The sequence below is a fragment of the Myotis daubentonii genome, chromosome 15 (assembly GCF_963259705.1).
Source record: "Myotis daubentonii chromosome 15, mMyoDau2.1, whole genome shotgun sequence".
NCBI lineage: Eukaryota > Metazoa > Chordata > Mammalia > Chiroptera > Vespertilionidae > Myotis > Myotis daubentonii.
In genome coordinates this window covers 21,373,427-21,396,910 of record NC_081854.1, presented here as the reverse complement: position 1 = coordinate 21,396,910, position 23,484 = coordinate 21,373,427, and the positions used below count along the sequence as shown (strand labels likewise).

General features: G+C 55.1%; 1 protein-coding gene across 2 annotated transcripts in view; it reads left to right on the top strand.

Moving 5' to 3' along the window:
• The window catches only part of ACTN4 (actinin alpha 4), a 76,645-nt gene extending 53,242 nt beyond the window's left edge, over positions 1-23,403 (top strand). Inside the window, exons 6-21 of one of the 2 annotated variants that reach the window (XM_059666649.1) lie at positions 1,551-1,629; positions 2,834-2,915; positions 4,923-5,008; positions 8,190-8,282; positions 9,864-10,094; positions 10,641-10,788; positions 13,908-14,058; positions 16,861-16,969; positions 17,090-17,230; positions 17,304-17,486; positions 17,582-17,716; positions 18,763-18,942; positions 19,730-19,876; positions 20,765-20,845; positions 21,827-21,985; positions 22,110-23,403. In XM_059666649.1, coding sequence (XP_059522632.1) covers positions 1,551-1,629; positions 2,834-2,915; positions 4,923-5,008; positions 8,190-8,282; positions 9,864-10,094; positions 10,641-10,788; positions 13,908-14,058; positions 16,861-16,969; positions 17,090-17,230; positions 17,304-17,486; positions 17,582-17,716; positions 18,763-18,942; positions 19,730-19,876; positions 20,765-20,845; positions 21,827-21,985; positions 22,110-22,268 — 2,164 coding nt within the window. In that variant the 3' untranslated portion in view covers positions 22,269-23,403. Of the gene's footprint in view, positions 1-1,550; positions 1,630-2,833; positions 2,916-3,661; positions 3,748-4,922; positions 5,009-8,189; positions 8,283-9,863; positions 10,095-10,640; positions 10,789-13,907; positions 14,059-16,860; positions 16,970-17,089; positions 17,231-17,303; positions 17,487-17,581; positions 17,717-18,762; positions 18,943-19,729; positions 19,877-20,764; positions 20,846-21,826; positions 21,986-22,109 lie in introns of both variants that reach the window. The other variant, XM_059666648.1, reaches the window with a different exon arrangement.
• The last annotated feature ends 81 nt before the right edge of the window (positions 23,404-23,484 follow it).

Genomic DNA, 23,484 nt, shown 5'->3' with positions numbered 1-23,484 from the left:
GGTCAGCGTCACTTGAGATCCAGTGTGACCGGAGGCAGGGTGGTCCTGAGGTCAGGTCCAGTTTGGCCCTGTGATTGTACCCTCTGAGCCTCTGGTGTCCTCAGGGTGGATAGACAAAGGAGAGAGCACACATAGGAATGAAGAATGGGGCCTCGGAGAATCCACAGAGGTTCTTCTGTGCCCCCAGTCTCTCCAGGGCCCCAGCATTAGAGGTTGGGGACCTTTCCATTGTACTCTGCTACTAATAGCAAACGGTCCTGCCCTTAAGCTCCTCTGTGTGTCTTCTTCCTTTTCCTGCCACCAACTCACTGGTCCTCTCTGTACTTCTTGTTCATTTATTTTTTTCAGCTAGAGGCCCGGTGCATGAATTCATGCATCAATGGGGTCCCTCAGCCTGCCAGAGGGATCAGGCTGAAACCAACATCCCCCAAGGGGTCCTGGATTGCGAGAGGGCGCAGGCCAGGCCGAGGGACCCCATTGGAGCTGGGGAGGGACCACAGGAGGGTTCCAGGGCGTGTCCAGCCCATGTCGCTCAGTCGGACCCCAGCAGCAAGCTAACCTGCCAGTTGGAGTGCCTGCCCCCTGGTGGTCAGTGCACGTCATAGCCAGCGGTTGAGCGGCCTTAGCATATCATTAGCATATTACACTTTGAACGGAAGACCAGATGACTGGACAGTTAGCATATTAGGCTTTTATTATATAGGACTGGTAAATAGCTATGCAATGCCTAGTACTTGCCGAGAGTGGGGATCCAGCAGGACCAGAATGATTCCCTACCCTTGGAAAGTTACACTGCAGCAGAGGGGACCCCTAGCTGACAAAGGTGCAACTAAACCAACACAATTTCAGGTAGTGAGAAGTGCTATATAAGCTAGGACCACACAATAGAGTGAGGGGATGGAAAGTAACTGGGAGAGCACCTTGGTCAGGAGTGGCCTCCCGAGGAAGTGTCATTAAGCTTGACCCTAGAAGGAACCAGCCCTTAGAGGGTCCCAGGAAGAAACATGTGACCAGCCTAGCTTGTGACCAGTTGTCATTTTGCCTCGCAGAGGCCCTCATGCCAGCCACATCCTGGCATTTAGCCAGCCTGTGGGCCATGTCAGCCAGGGTGCGGAGGTCACACAGCACAGGCACCGGCCTTCCGCGGTAGGCCGTCTCCCCTCATTGGGCCTGTCCAATTCATTGGAGCCTTGCATGTACACATGCCAGGCCCTGGTCTAAGTGTTTCCATATGTACTTATTTAATCCTCATGACAACCCTCATGAAGCAGGCACTGTTATTATCCCCATTTTACAGACATGGAAACGGGTAGCAATTGTAGGACTTGCCCATAGTCACGCTAATAGTAAGTAGAAGAGCTGGGATTTGACCCTGTAACTCAGCTCCAGCAGTCAAGGTCATAGCCATACCATCTCCCGGCAGAGCTTGGCATACACACTAAACCACCTCAATAAATGGGAATTGATCGTTGCTGTGGGTACCCGGGGCCTTTCTGAACTCCCATTACAGTGCGTGGACACCCTCATAACCTTGTCCTTTCCACCCCCAGCTGGAAGGACGGTCTTGCCTTTAATGCCCTGATCCACCGGCACAGGCCTGAGCTCATCGAGTATGACAAGCTGAGAAAGGTATGCATCTTGTGTTCCCCTCAACAGTCCACAGATAACCTGTGTCTGACCCTAACGCTGGATCACGTCCCCCAAGTCCATCTATCGCTGGTGTTCAAAGCTGGATTCTGTGATCAGATGGGCAGGCTGGAGAGCCTAGTGCCAACTGTCACCAGACCCCCTGGCTCAGTTCTCACCTCCCTTGCTCCCCTCAGAGACTGTCCCCTTCTCCTTCCATGAGCATTGTAACCACCAGGGTTATTTTAGGGCCTGACCAACCATGTCTTCTAGCTCCCCTTCCTTAACTTCTGGATTCTGGAAGCATTCCCTCTCTGTCCATGGGGAGGAGGGGTAAGGCATTCCAAACCATCACTGCTGGCAGACATTTCCTGGCAGGGTCCTGTTCTACTTTGTCTGTACAAAGCTTGTGACCCTGTAAGCCCCAGGCCCTGCCCTAGGAGTTCCCCAGCCTTGTGGGGAAGGCAGGACAATGCATCCAGAGCAAGCCAGCCACATGAGGCCATGCACAGGTGCTCAGGCTGAATGGGGTGGGGAGGAGATAGGGCCCGACAATACTGCAGGGGGAGGATGGCACACTCGGGCTGTCATGATTGGGAAAGGCCCGTGGAGGAGGGCCAGCCTAGAGCCAGAGAGCAGGCATTCCAGGTGGAGGGGGCATGGGCCTCATTGAGCCCGTTCAAGCCACAGTGAGAAATGGAATTGGGCTCTAGCTGGAAAGCAGTAAAGACACGTGAAGAAGGGTCCAAGTCAAGTGGGCTTTAATCCCATAGCAGTGGGAGACAGCATAAAGGGATGGTTCAGAGGGGTTGGAACGTAGAGATTCTCAATTTGCTTCCCCCAGCCCCTAACCCAGGGCTGTCTCAAGTCTGGCCAACTAACTATCAGGGGTTCAGGACAGGGAGCTTAATCTGGGGTCTGGATAGTTGAAAACTATAAGAAAAGAGCACATTTTTTTTCTGGAGAAAAGGTCCCTAGTTTGTCCAGCAGGATTTCCAGAGGCGTCGCTTTGGGTCGGAATTGACTATCCAGGTGGCCTCCTCACCCTGCCAGCAGCACAGCTGGCTGAGAACTGCCTAAAAAGTACCCTTTCCAGTCCTAACCCCTCCCCAGGCCCCTTCCTTGTAGGCCAGCCATGGGTCCCTTTTGTTTCTGGATCCTGCCCCTGACTGAGTTCTTCCTCCTTTTCTCCTTTCCCTCTCCCCAGGATGACCCAGTCACCAACCTGAACAATGCCTTTGAAGTGGCAGAGAAATACCTAGACATCCCCAAAATGTTGGATGCAGAGGGTATGTACATCCCTTTTGTTCAGTCAACACATTGTTTCGTGTGTGTCTTATGATAACTTCAGACAGCTGGCAGAGCCAGTGAGAATGGCTGAGAATCTGGGTGAACCCGGGACAATGTGTCTCCAGGGGAACCAAAGCAGGAGCAGCCTGCGCAGGCCAGACATGCTCAGGGATAGAGCAGGGTGAGGCGTGGGGAAGGGGGAGCTTGAGGAGGATTGACTCTGGGGGCTGCCATAGCCAGCCCTGCCTGACCCAGTCCCACACCTGGGGGAAGGCAGGGAGCAAGGTGGCCAGGGAGGGCTCGCTCCTCTGAATAGGCAAGGCTTCTACCTACCCTGCCTGCTGTGGTTGGAGTCCAGAGCCCACCCGTTTGGAGTGGTTTGTGTTTTCCTTTTCTGGCTTTTCTCCATTTCCCAGCCATGCACCACCCAGCCAGGATCCATGCCTCTGGCCTCTGGTGGCCCTTGGGGGTTGACTATCCAGAAGCCCCTTGAGACCATTCTCAGAGAGAGGAAGTGGCCTCATTTTAATCCAGTTCCCACAGCTGTGGCCTTTCTAAAGACCTTGGGGATGGAGGGGCTGAGGGTGTGGCTAAGCCTACCAGAGTCACCAGGGGTCACTGAATCAGCTCTAAGGGTCCGTCTCCTGGGATGTCTGTGGTCTTGGGAGCCTTTGGATACTGGTGAGTGACCATCCCTTCCCCCCACCGCTACGTGGGCAGTTTAACCCTTGTCATTCACTTGCAGACATCGTGAACACGGCTCGGCCCGACGAGAAGGCCATAATGACCTATGTGTCCAGCTTCTACCATGCCTTTTCGGGAGCGCAGAAGGTACCGGGCAGGGCCAGGCAGGCCCACCTCGCTGCCACTGCCCAATGCCACTGCTGCCTCTCGCCTCCCATGCTCACCTCATTTCTCTTGCAGACGGCAGTGGCCTCTCCGACTAGAAGCCATACCCCAGCTCCTTGGCATTGCTGCCACCCTTTGCTCACACTGTCTATTGAGTGCCCAGTCTGTGCCAGGCTCTGTACTAGGCACTGAGAGTATAGTGGTGACAGTCAAGCAGGGTCTCTGCTTTCATGGAATTTCCATTCTAGTGGGTGAGGCAGACAATAGGCATATTCACAGATCAAGTAATTTCACGTGATAAGCACAGTAGAGAACATGGGACAGGGTGGTGGGACAGAGAAGCCCGAGGGCTGCTTTAGCTGGGGCCATCATGGGAAGCCTCCGGGGGGTGACATGAACAGCACTTGGAGTGATGAGCAGGAGCTGTCATGTGAAGATCTGTAGGAAAAGCATTCCAGGCAGAGGGTAGAGCAAGTGCAAAGGCTGTGAGGCAGCAATAAGCGTGGCTTATTCAAGGAATGGCTGGAGAAGAGTAAGTGAGGTGCAGGTGCAGAGCCAGGCTATGTAGGACTACTGTAGTCAGAGATCAAGAATTTAGGTTTTAGCCTGGGCTGGTTTGGCTCAGTGGATAGAGCATTGGCCTGTGGACTGAAGGGTCCCAGGTTTGATTCCAGCCAAGGGCACATGCCTGCAGGCTCGATCCCTAGTAGGGGGCGTACAGGAGGCAACCGATCAATGATTCTCATTGATGTTTCTATCTCTTCTTCTCCCTTCCTCTCTAAAAGCAATAAAAATATATAAAAAAATAAAATCATTATTTAAAAAAAATAATTTAGGTTTTATTCTAGGGCCCCAGGAAACTGTTAAGTGGTTTATGTTGAGGTGGCAGAAATGATCTTACATTTTCAGAAAGGTCAGTTAGGGTTTAACCCCTCCAGCCCCAATGGCTAGTGTCACAAATCCAGGCCTGGTTAGAAGAGGAATCCACCCCCTTCCCTCACCAAAACCTGAACAAATGGCCCGCATAGCCAGAGCCAGGGTTTGGCTTCCAGTCCAGAGCAAGCGCTATTCCTCCTGCATGAGCCTCGGGCCCTGTCCCGGCTGCCCTCCCTGCATCTTTCACTCTCCTGCTTCTCTCTCTTTCTCTCTCTGCGCAGATATTGTAGGCACTCTGAGGCCAGATGAGAAAGCCATCATGACTTACGTGTCCTGCTTCTACCACGCTTTCTCGGGGGCTCAGAAGGTGAGCTGGGGTGGGAGCACACCGGGCTGCTGTGCCTAGAGGCTTGCCCTCCTGTCCACCATCCATCTGTGGTTGGCCAGGCCGAGGACGGACCCGGTCAAGCGGGTTTATCGTGACCGTGGGCTTCAGTGTCATCACGTCGCTGGCGCTGGTCCAGTGCTGGCGCCACACAGACATTCTCTCTGTGAATACAGCCTGCCCAGGGAGATGGGTGGTAGCGTCCCAGTTTCTCAGAAATGGCAGTTGAGTCCCTGCATCACATTAAGTTTAGCGGAGCCGCAATTTGCACCCGTGCTCCTGACCACTCGGTTGCCCCTGCTTCTCTCTGGTCACGATCCACACTAGGTCCCCTGCCTGGTGCACTGGCTGTGCCCTTTCACCGGAGAGAACTGGCTTTTCTGCCCCTCTCTGCGGCCCCTTCCCCTCCCAAATGGTCCAGGAAAGGCTCGGCCTGAACAGGTTGGACTGTTCTCTGAGCCTGCTCCTGTTGACCCAGCTCTCGGGGCCCCTATCTCAAGCAGCCGTGCTGACACAGGCAGAGCAGTCACAAGTGTTCCCAGTGGCAATTCTCCCTGAGCCTGGCTGATCTCATGCTGCCCCTGAGGAGAGTCCCACATGGAGGCCTGGGCACCTCTGTCCCCTTTGCTTGCCTCCTGTCTCTGCTTGTGGGCAGGGAGGAGAAAAAGAAACTAGCTTTGGTTTATTGAGCACTTACTACATGCTAGACACAGACTCTTGGTCCCTACACACCCCTTATGTGGCAGGGGGTGCTGTTATCCTCAATTAAAAGAGGAAATTTAAGTTCAGAGTGAATAGGGCGTCATAGGACATGGACTGTGTCTGCTGCCTCTTGTGGATTACCTTGAGAGTCCAGGTCAAGCAGGTGCTCCCTGTGCTAGTGTGCCCTGCCCGGGCTCTGCAACCTCTTAGCAGTATGACCTTGGATAGGTCATTTCACCTCAGTTCTCCCATCTGTAAAATGGGATTGTACTAGTACCTGTTTCACAGGGTTGTTCTGAGGATGAAATGACTGTTCCTGGTACATGGTCAGGTAGTTGGAGCAGCCTTGTCCCTGCCCACTGTGGTTCTTACCAGCCCTGTGCCAGAGAGCCATGTTCCTAGCCTCCTGCCACCTACCCCACATGTGGTGGGAGCTTGTGTTTGGAGTATTCTGTGGGAGAGCATAGGCAGGAGAGTGGAAGGGACCCCCGCCTTAGTGGGAAGGCAGGGTGGGGCAGGGGTGGATAGCAGTGGACGATTCATTGCCACAAACCCCAACTAATAGCATGTCTGCCATGGGACCCCCTCCTGCGGGCCCCATGCCAGCCTCCCTGCCCACCACACTGCCCTTGCAAGAGTGCTTTCTCTTCTGCCCTGGCTACTCCTGTGCTTAGAGCTAACCTCCTTGTAGTGGGGAACAGGAGACCTGGAGGGATTTGTGGGAGTGGATGCTGACAGGAAGGCCCAGGTCAGAGCACCTGGCCATTTTGAGGCAGCCAAACTGCTCTTATAAGGGAAGAAATAAAGGCCTGGCCCTTGGAGCTGCCGTTCACTAAGGCATTGCAGGACCCAGGCTTCTCTAGCCCAAGTTCGGGTTCCCCCAGCTTGTGTCTGCTTCTCAGGCCAGCCACAGAATACTTTTTATTATTGCTGCTGTCCTTTCCCTGTAGACTTAAGCACATCTCTCTCTTTTTGTTGAATTTATTGGGGTGACATTGGTTAATAAAATAATATAGGCTTCAGTTGCACAATTCTCTGTTATATCATCTGTATATTGTATTGTGTGTTCACCAATTCCATCTCTTAAAAGAGTGCTCTCTAGGGCTCTTTTTGTTTTATAAATTCAAGCTGATCCCCAGGCTAAAGCATTTACCCCTCGTTCACTCATTCATTCATTCATCAACCCGACTACCTAAGACACTGAACTCTGAGCTGGATGCCAGGAATTGGACAGTGAAACTGTGACCAGCAGCCCCATCTTTGTGGGTCTGCACAGGAGAGGGTTTCAGCTTGGGGTATCATTGTCTCTTCCAAGTGAGCGGTCAGGGACTAACCTCCATGACTGCCCTGAAAGCTGCAACCTTTGCTCTGCTTCTTGCACTTCTTTGGGCCGGGTGTTCACTGGCCAAACCCTTGTGAACCTCATCTCTGAGGAGCACTGCCTGGAGCCATTGGCACGTATCCTGCAGCATGATGCAGGGTGTGTGTGTGTGTGTGTGTGTGTGTGTGTGTGTGTGTGTGTGTGTGTGTTCGCACACCAACCTTGGCTGGTCCCCCACTCACCTGTCTGCTTGTCCCAGAAGCAGTGTGAGGAGGGAGTGGCCGGGCATCAGTGCCTGTAGTTAGCCAGGTCTGGAGCCATCCCCAAGCCTCTCTGTTTTCCTTCCCCACCACTCTGTAGACCCTCCTCACTATTTCTGTTCCTGTTCTGTTGCCGTTTCAACTCTTCCTCTTGGACCCTTTCTGTGCTTCCTGAAAGGTACCTGGTCTCTCCTCTCTTGTGTGGAACCCCTCCCCCTCCTCCACTCCTCGCATCTCCCCTCAGGCCAGCACAGGGCAGTGTCCTGTGTTCTGGGCAGAGAGTCACTGTCTCCACCACTCCCTGCTCTGTGAACCCCTCGCTCCCTTCTGCCCTGTGGATGGTGACTTTGGCCCAGTGAGCCATCAAGGGGAGGATTAGGAAGGGGCCTAGTGTGTTCTGCCTGTGCACTGACCACTGGGCTTCTCTGGGGGGCACCAGCATCCCCAGCCTTTACCCTACAGCTCTCTAGCACTCAGCCGTGCTGCAGCCTACCTTCCCACCCAAGGGGAGACTTCATCCAGGGTTTGACCTAGTGGAGGACCCCACCCAGCTTCACCCAACCCTCCGCTTTGTGGGCTACTAGGGAGTCTGTTAACCCATTTCCTCCACCGTGGAGGGCTTTCCAACCCTTCTCAGCACCCCTGGGGTCCAGGCCAACAAAGCTGAGGGGCCTGAGCAGTAAGCTGTGCAGACACCAGCAAGGGCTGTCAGGAAACGGGCACTAAGGTGCCGTCTTGCTGAAGCTGCACTGCTCTCCTTTCCTCCTTGGGGAGTTCTGTGTGGGCTGTGGATGAGCCAGCTTTCTAGGGACATGCCTGTCAGGGGGGGGTGGGTCCCTAGCCCCCAGGCAGCCCTGACTGTGTACTTCCCCCGTTCCAGGCTGAGACAGCCGCCAACCGGATCTGCAAGGTGCTGGCTGTCAATCAGGAAAATGAACACCTGATGGAAGATTACGAGAGGCTGGCCAGTGACGTAAGTGCCACTTACCCTACCCTCAGTGATACCACCAGAGCTGAAAGATTGGGTCACCTTTGTTACCCTTGACCAAAGGTCATGTGACACTTAGAGTGGACAGCAGGTATTGCAGTGAGACTTTTTAGAAAAGGTAGTAAGATTACAGGCTGTGGAGTTTGCCCAAGCCACTATGTGATGTGGCCTTTCAGGTCGGTTTCACATGGTTAAGCATCAAACTGATACATCAACATGCTAGCTGGCTCCTGGGGTCTGGAGTTTGGGTTCCCACACAGATAATCAAGGATAGAGTTTTCTGAACACTGCATTGCTTTAGAATCATCTAGGGAGCATTTTAAGAGTTAACATTCCCACACCCTCCCCACGGAGAGACAGACTCAGTAGGATAGAGAGACCGAGAGCTGATGCTGTGCTGGCCAGGACCGTGGTTGTCATGGCAGGTCCTGGGCAACAGCACTGCAGGCTGAGGATCTGCCCTCCCTGTCACCCCCTTTCCCAAGTGAGGAGACTGAGGCCCAGGAAGGGTCAGGCACACGTCCACTGTCACACGGCCGGTAGGAGAGAGGGCTGGGGTTCAAACACAGGCAGCTCTGCTCCAGAGCCTGACCTGGAGCATCGGTTGGGATGGTGGGTGTCCAGTAAATCTCTTCTGGATTCTGTCCTTTACTTGGAAAAATTTCCATATTAAAAAACATGTAAGCTTTCCAAGGGCAATCATTTGACTTCTCTTCTAGACCAGTGAGTGGTTCACAGACATTGAGATTTCACAGACCAGGGAGATTCGGAAAAGATTTTGACAACTAACCTATGGTGGCTGACTTTTTATCTTGCCAAGTTAAGGGGATATTTATATAAAATTTAAAAAAGCTACCTCTGTTATCACCATTATTTCTAACACCAGGAAAAGGTTAAAGGTTATATATTTTAGGATCCCAGCCCTTCCCAAGAAAGGGTGTTTGGCATCATGCATCAAGACGTAAACACAAGGATACCTTTATCCTTGCTTTTCTCATTTTGCCAGAAGTTGTCATTGGGAATCACTCCTCTGAGCATATCTACGCTGCATAATAACTGATTTTACTCTCTTGAGATTGTTCTAGAATGTACCGTTTGTTTGCTTCTTTGTGGCCTGTCCTCACTCCATCAAAGATATGAGTAGCTCATAAAAATGCATGTCACCTTTTTAAATTTTACATTCTAATTTTTTATGTCCCAGGCCTTGGGCATGGCACTGGCTGCCCCTGAGAGAGCCAGGCATGCTACAGGTCCTGCCCTTGAGGCGCTGACAGTCCGTGAATAGGGAAGCAGTGAGACCCTCTAAATGAGGGAGACCATCAAGGAGGGGCCCTGATTAGATCTGAGGAAAAGTAAGACCAAGAGCATAGGCACGAACAGGAAGTAACCAGTGAACAGCACAGTGGTTCTGAGGGGGCACCCGTTCCCAGAATTCTCTGCCCTGGGATCCCAACGGGGCGCTGGAAAGCAGGGGTGATTCCCCAAGACAGAACCCTCGAAGATCTGGATGCCATGTGCCTGTGAGCCAGGGGTGGTCCCGCCACATGGCTGCTTGTGTGCCCACAGCTTCTGGAGTGGATCCGGCGCACCATCCCCTGGCTGGAGGACCGCGTGCCCCAGAAGACCATCCAGGAGATGCAGCAGAAGCTGGAGGACTTCCGAGACTACCGGCGAGTCCACAAGCCGCCCAAGGTGCAGGAGAAGTGCCAACTGGAGATCAACTTCAACACTCTGCAGACCAAGCTGCGCCTCAGCAACCGGCCCGCCTTCATGCCTTCCGAGGGCAGGATGGTCTCGGTGAGGACAGGGGTTGGGGGCAGAGGGAGCCAGGACGCAGGAGTGCAGATTAGCCAGACAACCCCCAGTCTGATGTTTGGCCAGCATAGTCTTTCTTAACTAGAATGCACAGCCTTTCTGGTGCAGAGGTGGGTGGGGCTGCATTGACACTTCACCACCACCACTGTCACACCCCTCCCCTCATCACTCCCCAGATCTTTGTACCCATCCTCAAACCACACCAGTTTGTGTGGAATTGTTTGAGTTTGGAAACCCAGTCGGCCATAAATCTAGGACCACCACCAAGGGCTTGAGACCCCTTCTCAGGGTGGGACAGTATTCCCTGAATAGTCACCTTCGCCCCATCCGTGGCATTTATTCATTTTCATTTATGCATCTAATCCAGAAGAACTGATTGCACCTGCTATGTGGTGGGTCCTGTCTGGGTACACAGATATAACAAAGCAGGAGGTAGACATGATCAGCCCATTGCAGCATCCCTCAGGGAGGCATTGCCATCCTGGATGACCTACCCCTGTGATAGCCCTGCCCTCTGCTGCCCTGCAGGATATCAACAACTGCTGGCAGCACCTGGAGCAGGCCGAGAAGGGCTACGAAGAGTGGCTGCTGAATGAGATCCGCAGGCTAGAGCGGCTTGACCACCTCGCAGAGAAGTTCCGGCAGAAAGCCTCCATCCACGAGGCCTGGACCGATGGTATGATCCTCCCAGCTCTCCCCTCCCCTCCCCTCCCCTCCCCTCCCCTCCCCTCCCCTCTTCTTCTCTCTCACACACCCCTCCTCCTTTTCCTGATGCATTGCCCATCTGCTCTCAGAAATTACTTATAGGTGGGCCCCTTCCTGGGTCATCAAGGCCAGTCATTCGGAAGGGAAATAACCCTGTTCCTTTCCACTCTGCAGGGGTGGGGGACAGGTTCTCCCATCCCTGGAAGCCTGTGTGCAGACAGTCTGCCTTCGCTCTCCACGCCCTTTGTGACTGAGGACCTCACACTGTATGGGTCTGTGGTCCCGAGCATGGTCCTTAAAGGCAAAGGCCTAGAGCCGCCTCCTGAGCCACAGAGCATGCTCACTGACTGCCAGCCATGCAGAGCTTCCTTCCAAGGGGCCTGGGCCTCTGCAGGATGGCTTTTTCCAAAAGGGCAGCCTTCATGGCCTCCGAGGGCAGAATGGTCTCGGTGAGGGCAGGCCTCCTGTTTCTCGGCGGCTCTGCAGCTGCCTGTTCCCTTGGCTCAGGATGTGGAATTCTATCATGCCTCTGGCCCTCCGTCAGGACCCACACCATGGCTGGGATTCCAGATACCAGGGGCCTAAAAGCCTTCAGGAAACAGCCGGTGCCTAGGAAAGCCGAGCGCCATCCACAGGACTCCCCTCCTTCCTTCCCGAGTATCTCTGCCCTCCTGCTATTATCAAACTCGGGGTCACCCACTGCTACCACTCTGCCCAGCTGATTTCACATTTGTTTGCATTGCTCGTGGTGGTTTTTCATCCTTCCCAAACCCATAGTTCACCATGAGATAGATCCTCATTGAACCTCGGGGAGCTCTTCTAGTCCCCCTCCCAGCTGTTTGTCAGGCAGCCCCAACACTGGCCAGATGCTAAGACCTACCCAGAGGCCCCACCCCCTAACAGCATGGGAACACGAAACTCTGCATGATCTTCAATCCTGGGCTGTTCTCCAGCTGCAGCTGCCAGATCAGAGTAATACCCTAACCTCCTCCGCCAGGGAAAGAATGCAGAGGGAGATGCTAGACGGTGGGGCAAACAAGAAGCCTGGGCCAGGGGTATAGGCACCTCCCTCACGCTTTGAAGAAATGGCACCCATGGCTCTACCCCCAACCCTGGAGGAGAGGATGTTAGCATTTGCTTCATTAGTTCATTCATTCATTCCACAAATACCCCTTGAGCCTCTTCCCTGTGTTCAGTAGTTGCCCAGGTAGGTGAGGTTCCTGCCTGGGAAACTCACAGGCCAGCAGGTTTGGCATTTCTCATATCAGGGGGCCTTGTGCACATAAGTGGATTTTACAGCACCCGTGTCCCACACGTGGACTGAGCTGTTTCCTCCCGTCATTCTCCACATTTTGCATGTCATTCATCAGGCTCTGGGCGTCATCCTTCTGCATTTCTCTTCTAGGGCCTCTTGGCCCATGTTATCAGCTCTCTAGTCCCTTACCTGGGCTCCAGGAAACCCTGGTAAGATGGTCTCCTGATGCCCGGGGTGTGGGTCTGAGCATTCCTCTCCTAGGAGCGATGCAGGGGCTGGCTGCATGTGAAGGCGTGCAGGGGAAGTTGGCCTGATCTTGTGCCAGGGTGGACTGACTGGCTTGGTGGCCTCCACATGCCCTCACCCCACCCCTGCCTCCCCACAGGCAGGTGCACAGGCATTTAATATCTGGGCCTGTGTCATGAATCAGCCCGAGCCCCCAGGCAGGCCTGCCCACTCATTCCCAAGACCTGCAGCCTGAAGCCTCTGTACCACCAAGTATGCAAAACAGGACAGACCCACCTCCTGACCCCTCTCAGCATCCCTCGCAGCCTATAGGGGTGTGAATGCTTCTCAGGTCTTGGGTTATGTGGGGAAAGAAACAAAAATGAGCCCAATTCCCTTTCGTGGCTGCCCCTTGGCCTGCATACAAGGTGCCCATGGCTGTGGTCCAGTCGTCCAGTGCACCCCTTGCCAGCCCGTGCTGAAACTCTGCTGAGGCAGAGAAGTGCTAACCTACTATTTTGGGTTCCCACCCTTGGGAGAAAGCAATTTAGGGAAGGGAATTGCAAGCTTGCCTTTGTGGTTACGTGTCCTACCCCAGGCCTGCGGTGGCAGGGCCAGCGGAGTCAGTCTCCCAGGCTGCTGCCTCCTGCCTGCCAATGCCAGGCCCTGGCCTCGGGGTGGCTGAGGTTGCAGTGGTCCTGGCTCTGTGCCTGCCCTTCTCGAACAACACCTCACTGAGGCTTCAGGCGCCGGCGTGGGCTCCACCCCACAGATGAGGGAATAGCTGAGAGAAACGGCCTGCCGCCCCACAGCTCTGAGTCGCTCACCTGGAGGGCAGCTGCTGGTCAGATGCTCTGGTGCCGCGGTGAGGAGGGGTCTCTGAGCTGCCACTCTAGGGGCAACCCAAAGTGGCTTACCCGAAGCAGTGCCCCTTCCCAGGCTAACATTTCCACCAGTTCTGCAGTACCTTACTGTGCCTTCAGGGCCACTTGAGCTTCTGTCCTGGGGCATATAATTAGCCAGGCTCCAGGTCTAATAACAGTGTTCCTCCCTTTCTTCAAAGGCCTAATGACAGGCCCTGCCTCACTGCACATTCAAAGTCCTTAGGACAGTATGGGGCCTATAGGTATGTGATAAGACCACCGCCCCCCCAAGGGAGCCAGCCCCCAAGTGCCAGGGAGCAGGCAGAGGGGTGGGCTCCAAGAAGAAGCCTAACTGAAACACTTCCCCTTCCTCTACCCTGCTGAGGCATGGGCTGCACCCCAGCCTTTTCTCCAGATCATCGCCCTCTACAGATGGTACAACAGTCCAGGCTTCCAGTCTCCTACCACTAGTGGACACTAAGTTTAGAACACACATGTTGAACTGGGATATCTGGCTCAGGCTCACAACACCACAGTGTCTCCCAGCTCCATTCAGGATTTATTTGGTCTTAGAGATCCCTGGAAAGGTCAAGGGAAAAGGTTCTGGAAGTTTCTAGTCTTCATGGCACCATTCTCAGCTAGATCGGATGTTGGTCTGCCTCATTTCCTTGCCCCTGGTGGCACAGGCCTCTGGTGGACTCTTGGTGCATTGTTGTCTACGTGTCTCCTGCCTCTGCCCCACCCCAGGGAAGGAAGCCATGCTGAAGCATCGGGACTACGAGACAGCCACCCTGTCGGACATCAAAGCCCTCATCCGCAAGCACGAGGCCTTCGAGAGCGACCTGGCTGCACATCAGGACCGCGTGGAGCAGATCGCAGCTATTGCCCAGGAGCTCAAGTAAGTGCGGGCTCATGAGCCCATCGCTTGCTTTCCCTCCAGCACCACACCCAGAACAGTGGTGGACTGCAACTAAGGTTATGCTGCCCCATGCCTGGAGCAGGGTCTCCCAGTCCTCTCCACCCTCACCCCTCCTTCAGATACCAGGGCCTTATGGGGTGATGTCTTTGTCATTTCTTGTCTTATGAGAAACAGCAGAATCTAGGTGCTCTGACACCTTGTCCTGATTCTTCAGGCTCTAGGGGTCCCTGGGCTCCACTTCCCTGCCTGCCACACCAAGGAGATCCCTGGTCTCTGATAGGGTGGGCAGCCCAGCCCCCACCTCTATCCCTGCTCCTCCCCAAGGGACTTGGCTGCATGGAGTGCACAGAGAGCCCATTGTTCTGCCCCTTTCCTCTCAGGCTCAGAATACACTATTGTAAGGCCTTCCAGGCAGCCGGGTTCTTTGCCCTCCCTTTCCTGCCCCAGTCAGATAAACTTGTGCACACAATTAGTACACTGAATCTCCAGAGCCAGTGAATGAGGGCCTTATTCCACCAGTGCAATGGCCATCAGCAGGGAGGACTCGGGGTGGGAGGCCCAGGCCATTACTTCATGGAAAATCCATAGGCCCTGGAGGGGCAGCAGGGCTCCCAAAATAGCTCTCTGTTCAAAAATAGGATCCTTAGCTAGAGCTGCCCTTTCTACAGTCATTCCCAGAGTTCTGCGTGTTCCTACATGGCTGGGGCCAGCGTGATGCCCTGTGCAGCCCCCTGCCGGGGAGGGCCAGTTTATTCCCTGACTCATTCGCTCCATATTGCCCAGTTTTTTGGGGTTCCCCATTTGCTCACCAGGGGCGGAAGTCCTATGGGGCCTTTCTGTACTGGAATTCAGGGTCCCTGGGGGCCTCCCCTAGGAGTCCTGCAGACTCTCCTAGGATAGAGCTCCTGCACTTGGCACACCAGGCCAAGGACAGCAAGGCCAGACGCAGATATCTACAGGGCTCACGGAGGGTGGCACGTGAGTAGGTTCCTTAGTTGATCAGTGAGCCCCTGGAAGCTGCTAAGAAACATTTTGAATAAATCCTAGGCCAGCCTGCCTCTCAGGCACTGGGAACTGCCATGTGAAACCCATCACCCTGAGCCAGGGAACAGGCGGTCCCTGAAGCAGCTTTCTGGACAGTAGCCCTGGAGGAGAGAAATGGGTGCTGTCGGCTCCCCGAAAGATGAGTCAGAGGACTGAGAGCCGGCCAGAATGAGCCCTGATGGACAGCCTGGTTGAGCCCTGATTAATGGCAGTGATGGAAACTCCAAGGGCACTCGGTGCCATATCTGTACAGCTCACTTAATCTCCCAGCCTGGGTGACGGGTAGTCTTAAATGTTGGTGTCTTCTGGCACCCATGTTACACAGGGAGGACTGAGGCATAGAGAGGCCAAGGGCCTTGCCCAGGGTCACTTAGCTAGGAAGTGGTCAAGGCAGGAGCGGAGCCCCGGCTGCCTGGTCCTCTGGAGCAGCAGTTGCCAACCCGTGGTCCGTGAGGTCCGAAAGGTTGGCGACCGCTGCTCTGGAGCATAGCCTTGCTCCATTCCCTCTACTAGCCTTGCCTGCTCCCCTCTGCCCCTGTATCCAAGCAGGTGACACCGTCATCTGGTCCCTATGTCCTATTCCTTCCCAGAGTTGTTCCCTGCTCTCCACCCCTCACCACGCCACCAAGATTTTTCCTGTATACCAATTCCCTAGTGCTTTGCTACTAAGAGTATCCAAGTGTCTGGACCATAGGAGGTGGGAATACTGGGGCTGATAGGGGATTTGGGGAGGGGGGGCAGGGAGCATGTGGAGGGCTGAGGACCAGTAACGATTATCAGCCCAGGATTTTCAAAATCTAAATCATTTGAATAATAATACCTGTATCCTAATTGGCTTACTTTTTTCTTAATTATCAATTGCTTAGAACTAAATTGCAGGCTAGTTTTATAGGGTGTGTGTGTGTGTTTATTTTTGTATTGATTTCACAGGGGAAGGGGGAGAGAAGGAGAGATAGAAACATCAATGATGAGAGAGAATCATTGATCGGCTGCCTCCTGCACGCCCCACACTGGGGATTGAGCCTGCAACCTGGGCATGTGCCCGGACTGGGAATCAAACCAGGACCTCGTGGTTCAGAGGTCCACGCTCAAACACGGAGCCACACCGGCTGGGCTGTTGTGTGTGTGTGTGTGTGTGTGTGTGTGTGTGTGTGTGTGTGTGTGTGTGTAATACCCATTAAAATAAATACACAACCTTTAATAAATAGGTGTTATTACTTTCACCTGTTGGGTGTCAAGGACTGCTCTCAGCACTTCACATGCTCTCTGCGATAACCCCACCACCACTTCACAAACAAGAGAACAGGGTCCCCTCTCAGAGCCACACAAGTATAAAATCATGGAGCCAGAGTTCAGATGTAGGGAACTCAGCTCTGGAACCCATGCTGTCTAACCAGTGTACTCTTCTTGACTTTCTTTAAGTGGGAAAGCAATCCACATACAGGCTTGGTCAAGGGCCACACCTGCCCCCATCCACCCACCCACCCATGTAGTTTATCACAGCTTAGCAGCCCATAGAGTGAGAGAGTAAGAGGAAGCCCTGCCCCTCCTTTACCCCTCCCCCAACTCCACTCCTGAATTCTTCCTACCCTGGGAGGCCGTAAGTCCTAGGAGTAGTGGATGACTAATAGTCTTCAACATTGATATCCCCTGGTACCAAGACTTTAGGGGGCAGGTGCATCCGGGTCCACCCGTTATTGCCCTGCCAGGTCTCACCACCCTTTGCTCTGCCTACAGTGAGCTGGATTACTATGACTCCCACAATGTCAACGCCCGGTGCCAGAAGATTTGCGATCAGTGGGATGCCCTTGGCTCTCTGACCCACAGTCGCAGGGAAGCCTTGGAGGTGAGGAGGGGCAATGTCACCCTGGAGCCTGGTGTACCCAGGGACCCCTCCCTACCATGCCCCACTTCCTGCTTGCTGACTGACCTCTCTCCTTTGTCCCTGCCCCTCCCCACACACCAGAAAACAGAGAAGCAGCTGGAGACCATTGACCAGCTGCACCTGGAATATGCCAAGCGGGCAGCCCCCTTCAACAACTGGATGGAGAGTGCCATGGAGGACCTCCAGGACATGTTCATCGTCCACACCATCGAGGAGATCGAGGTCCGCCCCTACCCATCCTTCTTGTGGGCCTCCTGAGGGTCTGGGTTGCCCCTCACCCCTTCTTTTCTCTCAGGGTCTGATCTCAGCCCATGACCAGTTCAAGTCAACGCTGCCGGATGCCGACAGGGAACGGGAGGCCATTCTGGCCATCCACAAGGAGGCCCAGAGGATCGCCGAGAGCAACCACATCAAACTGTCAGGCAGCAACCCCTACACCACCGTCACCCCCCAGATCATCAACTCCAAGTGGGAGAAGGTGGGGAGAGCCCCTTAACAGGGCCAGGGCAGGGGCAGGGCTGGCCAGGTGAGGGGGCCGTCACCCTGACTGCTCCTGCTCCATGCCCTTCCCAGGTGCAGCAGCTGGTGCCCAAACGGGACCATGCCCTCCTGGAGGAGCAGAGCAAACAGCAGTCCAATGAGCACCTCCGCCGCCAGTTCGCCAGCCAAGCCAACATCGTGGGGCCCTGGATCCAGACTAAGATGGAGGTGAGGGGCCATTGCCCTAGCCCTAGCCCTGCTGAGCCCAGGGCGGAGTGGGAAAGAGCCCCTGGTAAGCAGGAGGTCAGTGAGCAGAAAAGGTTGTCTGCCCTGCTGGAACATCTGTGCTCCCAGGGCCAGCGGACCTGGAGGCCTAGTGGGTGTGGGTCCCAGCTCTCACCAGCTGGGAGCCCTGATCCTTGGTGGAGTTAGGAGGGTGGATCAATGATATGAATGGAAGTGGCAGCACCACCCAGCGGGCCACTTGGCTGAGGAGGCAGATGGAGGTAGGTTCGAGTCTTGACTCTGCCCTTGATCGGTGCTTGTGAGCTCAGGCACAATTTAACCTTGCTCCTCGGTTTTCTCATCTCTAAAATGGGGGTGAAAAGAGTTATTTCATTTGCTCCACAAATGCTGTTGTGCACTGCTCGGTGCAGGCCCTGCTGCAGGCGCTGTGGTCGAGGTGGTCCCAGCTCAGACCCTCGCGGCGTCTCACAGTAACCCTTGTGGCCTAGCCACAGGAAGGTTTTAATGATGCCAGTTGCAACTCTGACAACCTCTTACTAAGTGCTTACTACCCACCAGGCTCACGCTGACCAGCGCAGCCTCGCTGACACTCCTACGGCGGGGAAGGGTATGGGCTGGTCGGCCCTGCCAGCTACACAGCATGGCCACGGAGGGAGCGAAGGCAGGGGTGCCCATACTCAGGAGCCACAGGCTCTAACATCAGCCAGGCCTGGTGCAGACTCTGACTCTGCCTTTACTGTGAGAAGTTGCTTTGTTTGGGCCTTAGTTTCCACATTTGTAGACAGAGCCTGTCACAGTGAGTCAGGGTGCACTGAGGTCAGGCATGTGTAGCACTTAGCACAGAACTCTCCAGTGTGGTTGCTTTTACCCTGGAGGGTGGGCAGGGAGGGACCATCATTGAGGCACAGGCCTTTTAGGAGGAGGGACCCTGGGAGGGAGGCCACCAGAAACAGAGATCTCCTCTGGGTGGCTGGTTGTGGCCAAGGGTCCACCAGCCCCACCCTCAGTGGCACCTGCCTTGTGTGCAGGAAATCGGGCGCATCTCCATCGAGATGAACGGGACCCTGGAGGACCAGCTGAGCCACCTGAAGCAGTATGAGCGCAGCATTGTGGACTACAAGCCAAACCTGGACCTGCTCGAGCAGCAGCACCAGCTCATCCAGGAGGCCCTCATCTTCGACAACAAGCACACCAACTACACCATGGAGGTACGCTATACCCCACCAGGCCCCCACACCCCGTCTGTAGCACGGAAGAGCCCTATGTCGTCCGGCAGGAAGGCGTCTGCAGCTTCTTGGTCTCTTTTATCCTGACTGAAAAGACTAGATCAAAATGTTTAATATCACTGTTTTCCTAACACTGTTCTCCCAACACCATGACAACACATCTCAGGACAAGCTCCTGAGAGAGCTGGGAGGGTCGCACCAGCCCCTGCTGTGGCCTCAGCACTGAGTCCTCACTTGAAAACACAGATCCAGCCAATGTGTGCCAGCATCTGTGTGTACCAGCTCTCTGCAGCCGAGTTACACTGTCAGGGCTGCTTATCATCACGTTGGTAGCTTGAAATCATCCTTGGTGACAGTATTTACACCATGCACATGGCGGATGCTACAAAACGGAGAGTGTTTCTCCCCAGAAAGCCAATTAAACTTTGCCCAACATATCTCTGCCAAGTTTTCACATAGACCTCGCACAGGTATTGTGCCCTGGCCCTCTGCTACACCTGTCACCAAATATATATTAAGGTGACATGAACTCTGCTGGTGAGCCGAGGCAACAGGTAAGTACCATGCCTCTGTCCCTGTGTGCAAATGAGGTGCACAAGAGAGCATGGGCCAGGACTGGCATTGGGAGAAAGTCAGGGTGAGCCTCACGCCATGCTATACGCACTCCCATATGGGGGAACCCAGTTCCCAGTGTCCCTCAGCTACAGCTGTGGTGGTCCAAGCACTCCCATCAGCCAGGCCTGCAGTCACACCCTCCCCTCTCCCCCAGCACATCCGAGTGGGCTGGGAGCAGCTGCTCACCACCATTGCCCGCACCATCAACGAGATTGAGAACCAAATCCTCACCCGAGATGCCAAGGGCATCAGCCAGGAGCAGATGCAGGAGTTCCGGGCATCCTTCAATCACTTTGACAAGGTGAGCAGCTCCGTCTGCCCGAGGCACCTTCCCTCCCTGCTGTCACCATTGTCACTGTCGCACCTTGCCCCTCTGTCTTTGCATGTGTCAGTTCATTCACGTCACAGTTGCTGTGTCCCAGCCGCCGCTCACAGGGCTTGTCGGCCTCAGCCACAGACGGTGGTGCAGACGTGCATCACCGAGTCCGCAGCACGAGCAGTTTCCCTTGGGAAGAAAGGGGGTCCTGAGCTCTGCTTCAGGCCGCGCTTCCTCACCAACCGGCCCATGAGACATGGGACAGACTAAGTCCCAGCACACCCGAGAGCGGAGACCTGACCCGTGAATCTGGTTTACGCAGACACACAGTGTTCTTCAGATTCAGATTTGGTCTGGCCGCCCCTTTGGAAGGGCCTGAGTGCCAGAGTTGACCCCAGTCCCTATCCACTGCTGGGCCTGATGTGTCCTCTGCCTGCTTTCACCCGTGGGTAGGAGGGTGCAGCCTCAGCCCTGCACCATCAAGCAGGACCCTGACGCCTTGCACAGGATAGAGTGCAATCCCTTTTCTCCCACCCCAGACCCTGGAGGCAAAGTGTGCCTTCCCCCCACCCCCCGCCCAGTCCTGGGACTCAATCCTCGATTCTGCACCATTCAACTCCCCACCCTGCTCTAGCCCCGAGGACGTGGGAAGAAGCCTCTGACTGTCCTCCAGACCACCCACACCCCTCCGCCTGCCCCAGCTGTCCCTGGCCATCACCTTGTCCACATCACTTCTAACTCTGTGTTTCCCTCCTCCATGTGTGTCTCCCCCATCCCCCGGCCCTCTGCAAATAACCCTGGCCCCTCTCCCACCTCTGTGCCGGCCTGCTTTCCACACCGCCCCTTGCACACCTGCCTTTGGACACCCGGCAGGACCACGGCGGGGCGCTGGGGCCAGAGGAATTCAAGGCCTGCCTCATCAGCCTGGGCTACGACGTGGAGAATGACCGGCAGGTACGCGCCCCCTGGGCCCCAGTGGACCATGGCATTAACTGCTCTTCTTTCTCTCTCTCCTTCTCTGTCTCCCCACCCTCGCCATTTCACCCCTCTTTGTTATGTGTACCATCTCACCGGTTCTCTTGCCTCCTTCCTACCTGTGTCTTTCTGGACCCCTTCCCCTTACCTGGTCTCTTGGGGCCGCCTTGGTCTCCCCTGCTCCTGCCACTGTCCTGTTTCCCTGCTGTGCACATGGGTCTGCCCCTCTTGCCTACTGTGGGCCTGGCCTCCTGCTGTCCCTGCGTCCTCGAGCAGAAACAGACAGGCAGCATGGACTCGGATGACTTCAGGGCTCTGCTTATCTCCACAGGATACAGCCTGGTATGCAGCCTCTGCCTCCCTCGCTGCTGTGCCACTCCTCCTCCTCCTCCTCCTCCTCCTCCTGCTCCTCCTCCCCTTTCTCTTCTTCCTGCTCCCTCCCCCTTCCTCCTCCTCCTTTTTGTGCTACCCCCGTCTAGAGTTTCCAGGTCCTCAGGGACACCCCTCCACCAGATCAGTGCAGCCTCACCTCCCCCCTTCTGCATCTGCTGGACTGGGTCCCTCCGATGACTCCCTGAGCCTCCCAGCCCCTCCTGGAGGCTGTGAGGAGAGGCTCTGAGAGAGGAGGTCCGGCCTCCAGCTCTCTCCCCCTTTTCTTTCTCTTTTTCTTTCTTCCCCACCCTCCAGAGTTAACTTGGGAGCCTAGGGCTGAGGAGCAGCAGACCTATTTGATCTATACCCCACTTCCCAGAAACGTGGGAGGGGAAGAGTAGAGGGCGCTCATCCTGTCTGGGGCACTTGGGGCTGTTGCCCGGGGAATCCAGGCCCTTGGAGGCAGACTGACAACTTGGAGTGTGCACTGGGGTCGGACCCTGCCCTCCTAGCTCAGTTCTGCTGCCCCGGCCCAGCCATCCTGCCCCGCTCAAAGGCTGCCCGTCCCTGCCCACTCCTGCCCCGCAGGGGGATGCCGAGTTCAACCGCATCATGAGCGTCGTCGACCCCAACCACAGCGGCCTCGTGACCTTCCAAGCCTTCATCGACTTCATGTCTAGGGAAACGACCGACACAGACACAGCCGACCAGGTCATCGCCTCCTTCAAGGTCCTGGCTGGGGACAAGGTAAGCCAGACACCTCTGAGCACCTGGGTCCAGCAGGAAGGGGCTCTGCAGTCAGGACTGGGCATGAGGGGCTGGGGGCCAGGGTGGGTGCAGGTGGCCCAAAGTCCCGCCCTGCCTTCCCCAGAACTTCATCACAGCCGAGGAGCTTCGGAGAGAGCTGCCCCCCGACCAGGCCGAGTACTGCATTGCCCGCATGGCACCATACCAGGGCCCTGATGCGATGCCCGGCGCCCTGGACTACAAGTCCTTCTCTACAGCCCTGTACGGCGAGAGTGACCTGTGAGGCTCCCACGGAGAGCCCTGACCAAACACCCCCTCCTCACAGCCTCCAGGAGGGGCTGGGAGAGCCCCTCTCCCTGCTGCGGGGCCGCCCTGGTCCTGTTCCTCTGACTCTGTATCTATGCAAAGCACTCTGTCAGTCCTTTCTGGGGGGCGGGGCGGGTGGGCAGGGAGGGGCTGGGGCAGGCTCTCTCCTCTCTCTTTGTCAGTTGGCCAGGAGGTTCTCTCCCGCTCCCCCTGGATAGGGTACTGGAGACTTTTGGGGGTCAGCACTTCTGGTCTGGTAAATATATATGATGTATTGGTTTGTTGTTGTTTTTAACCATGTGGAGGGGACAGTGGATCCCCACAGCAAAACAGGTCCCCTCCGGGCCCAAGGAATGCCCACCACAACCTGCCCCTTCCTTTTTTCCCCCCTGAGGTCCCTTCAAGGCCTCCCACATCTAGGCCAAAGCCCTATGTGCCTTGTCCAGGAACTGCTCACACCTGTGATGGGCCCAGCAGAGGGCACCACAGCTACCCAGTAGGAAAGAGGACCCCACCCTGCTCCCTTCACCTCACCCCTCCCCTCCTTTGCAATTGCCAGGAGGTGGGGGGAGTGCAGCTCAGTGTCCCCTTCTGCAACAGAGGAGTGGATTGGGCACCCAGCCTTCTACCCCTGCCCCCAGCCGCTCACACCTGGCTTTGTCTGGACCTGGGTCTCTCTCAGATCTTCTAAGGACCAAAACCAAAACAAAAAAACAAAAAAACACACAAAATCACCAAAAAAAAGAAAGCTATAAAAAATTTAAACCTTTCAGAGAATTACTATTTACTTTATTAAGTTACGGATTTATTATATAAATATATATTCACCTAGCAACATATCTTTGCCGCCTCTTGCTCATAATGAAGACATAGCTGATTTGCTCCCCTCCCCCAGCCCCTTACTGATTTTTCTGTTGTCTGCCGTCAGGCATGGGTCTCTGGGGACCCTCCTGAGGTGGGGGGTGGGCTGCTGGCCTGGCTGCCTGTTAGTTGATGGTTTTGTTCCTTTCCCATTTCCCTTTTGTTTTATTTGGATTGATTTTTTTTTTCTTGGTTTCTGGATAAACCACCCTTCTGGGGACAGGATAATAAAACCTAATATTTTTAAGGAGTCTGCAGTATCCTCTCTTTTTCTCCAGTCTCTGTTCTCTAATTTTTAGCAGGGCAGTGATACAGCACCTCTCCGCAGAGTG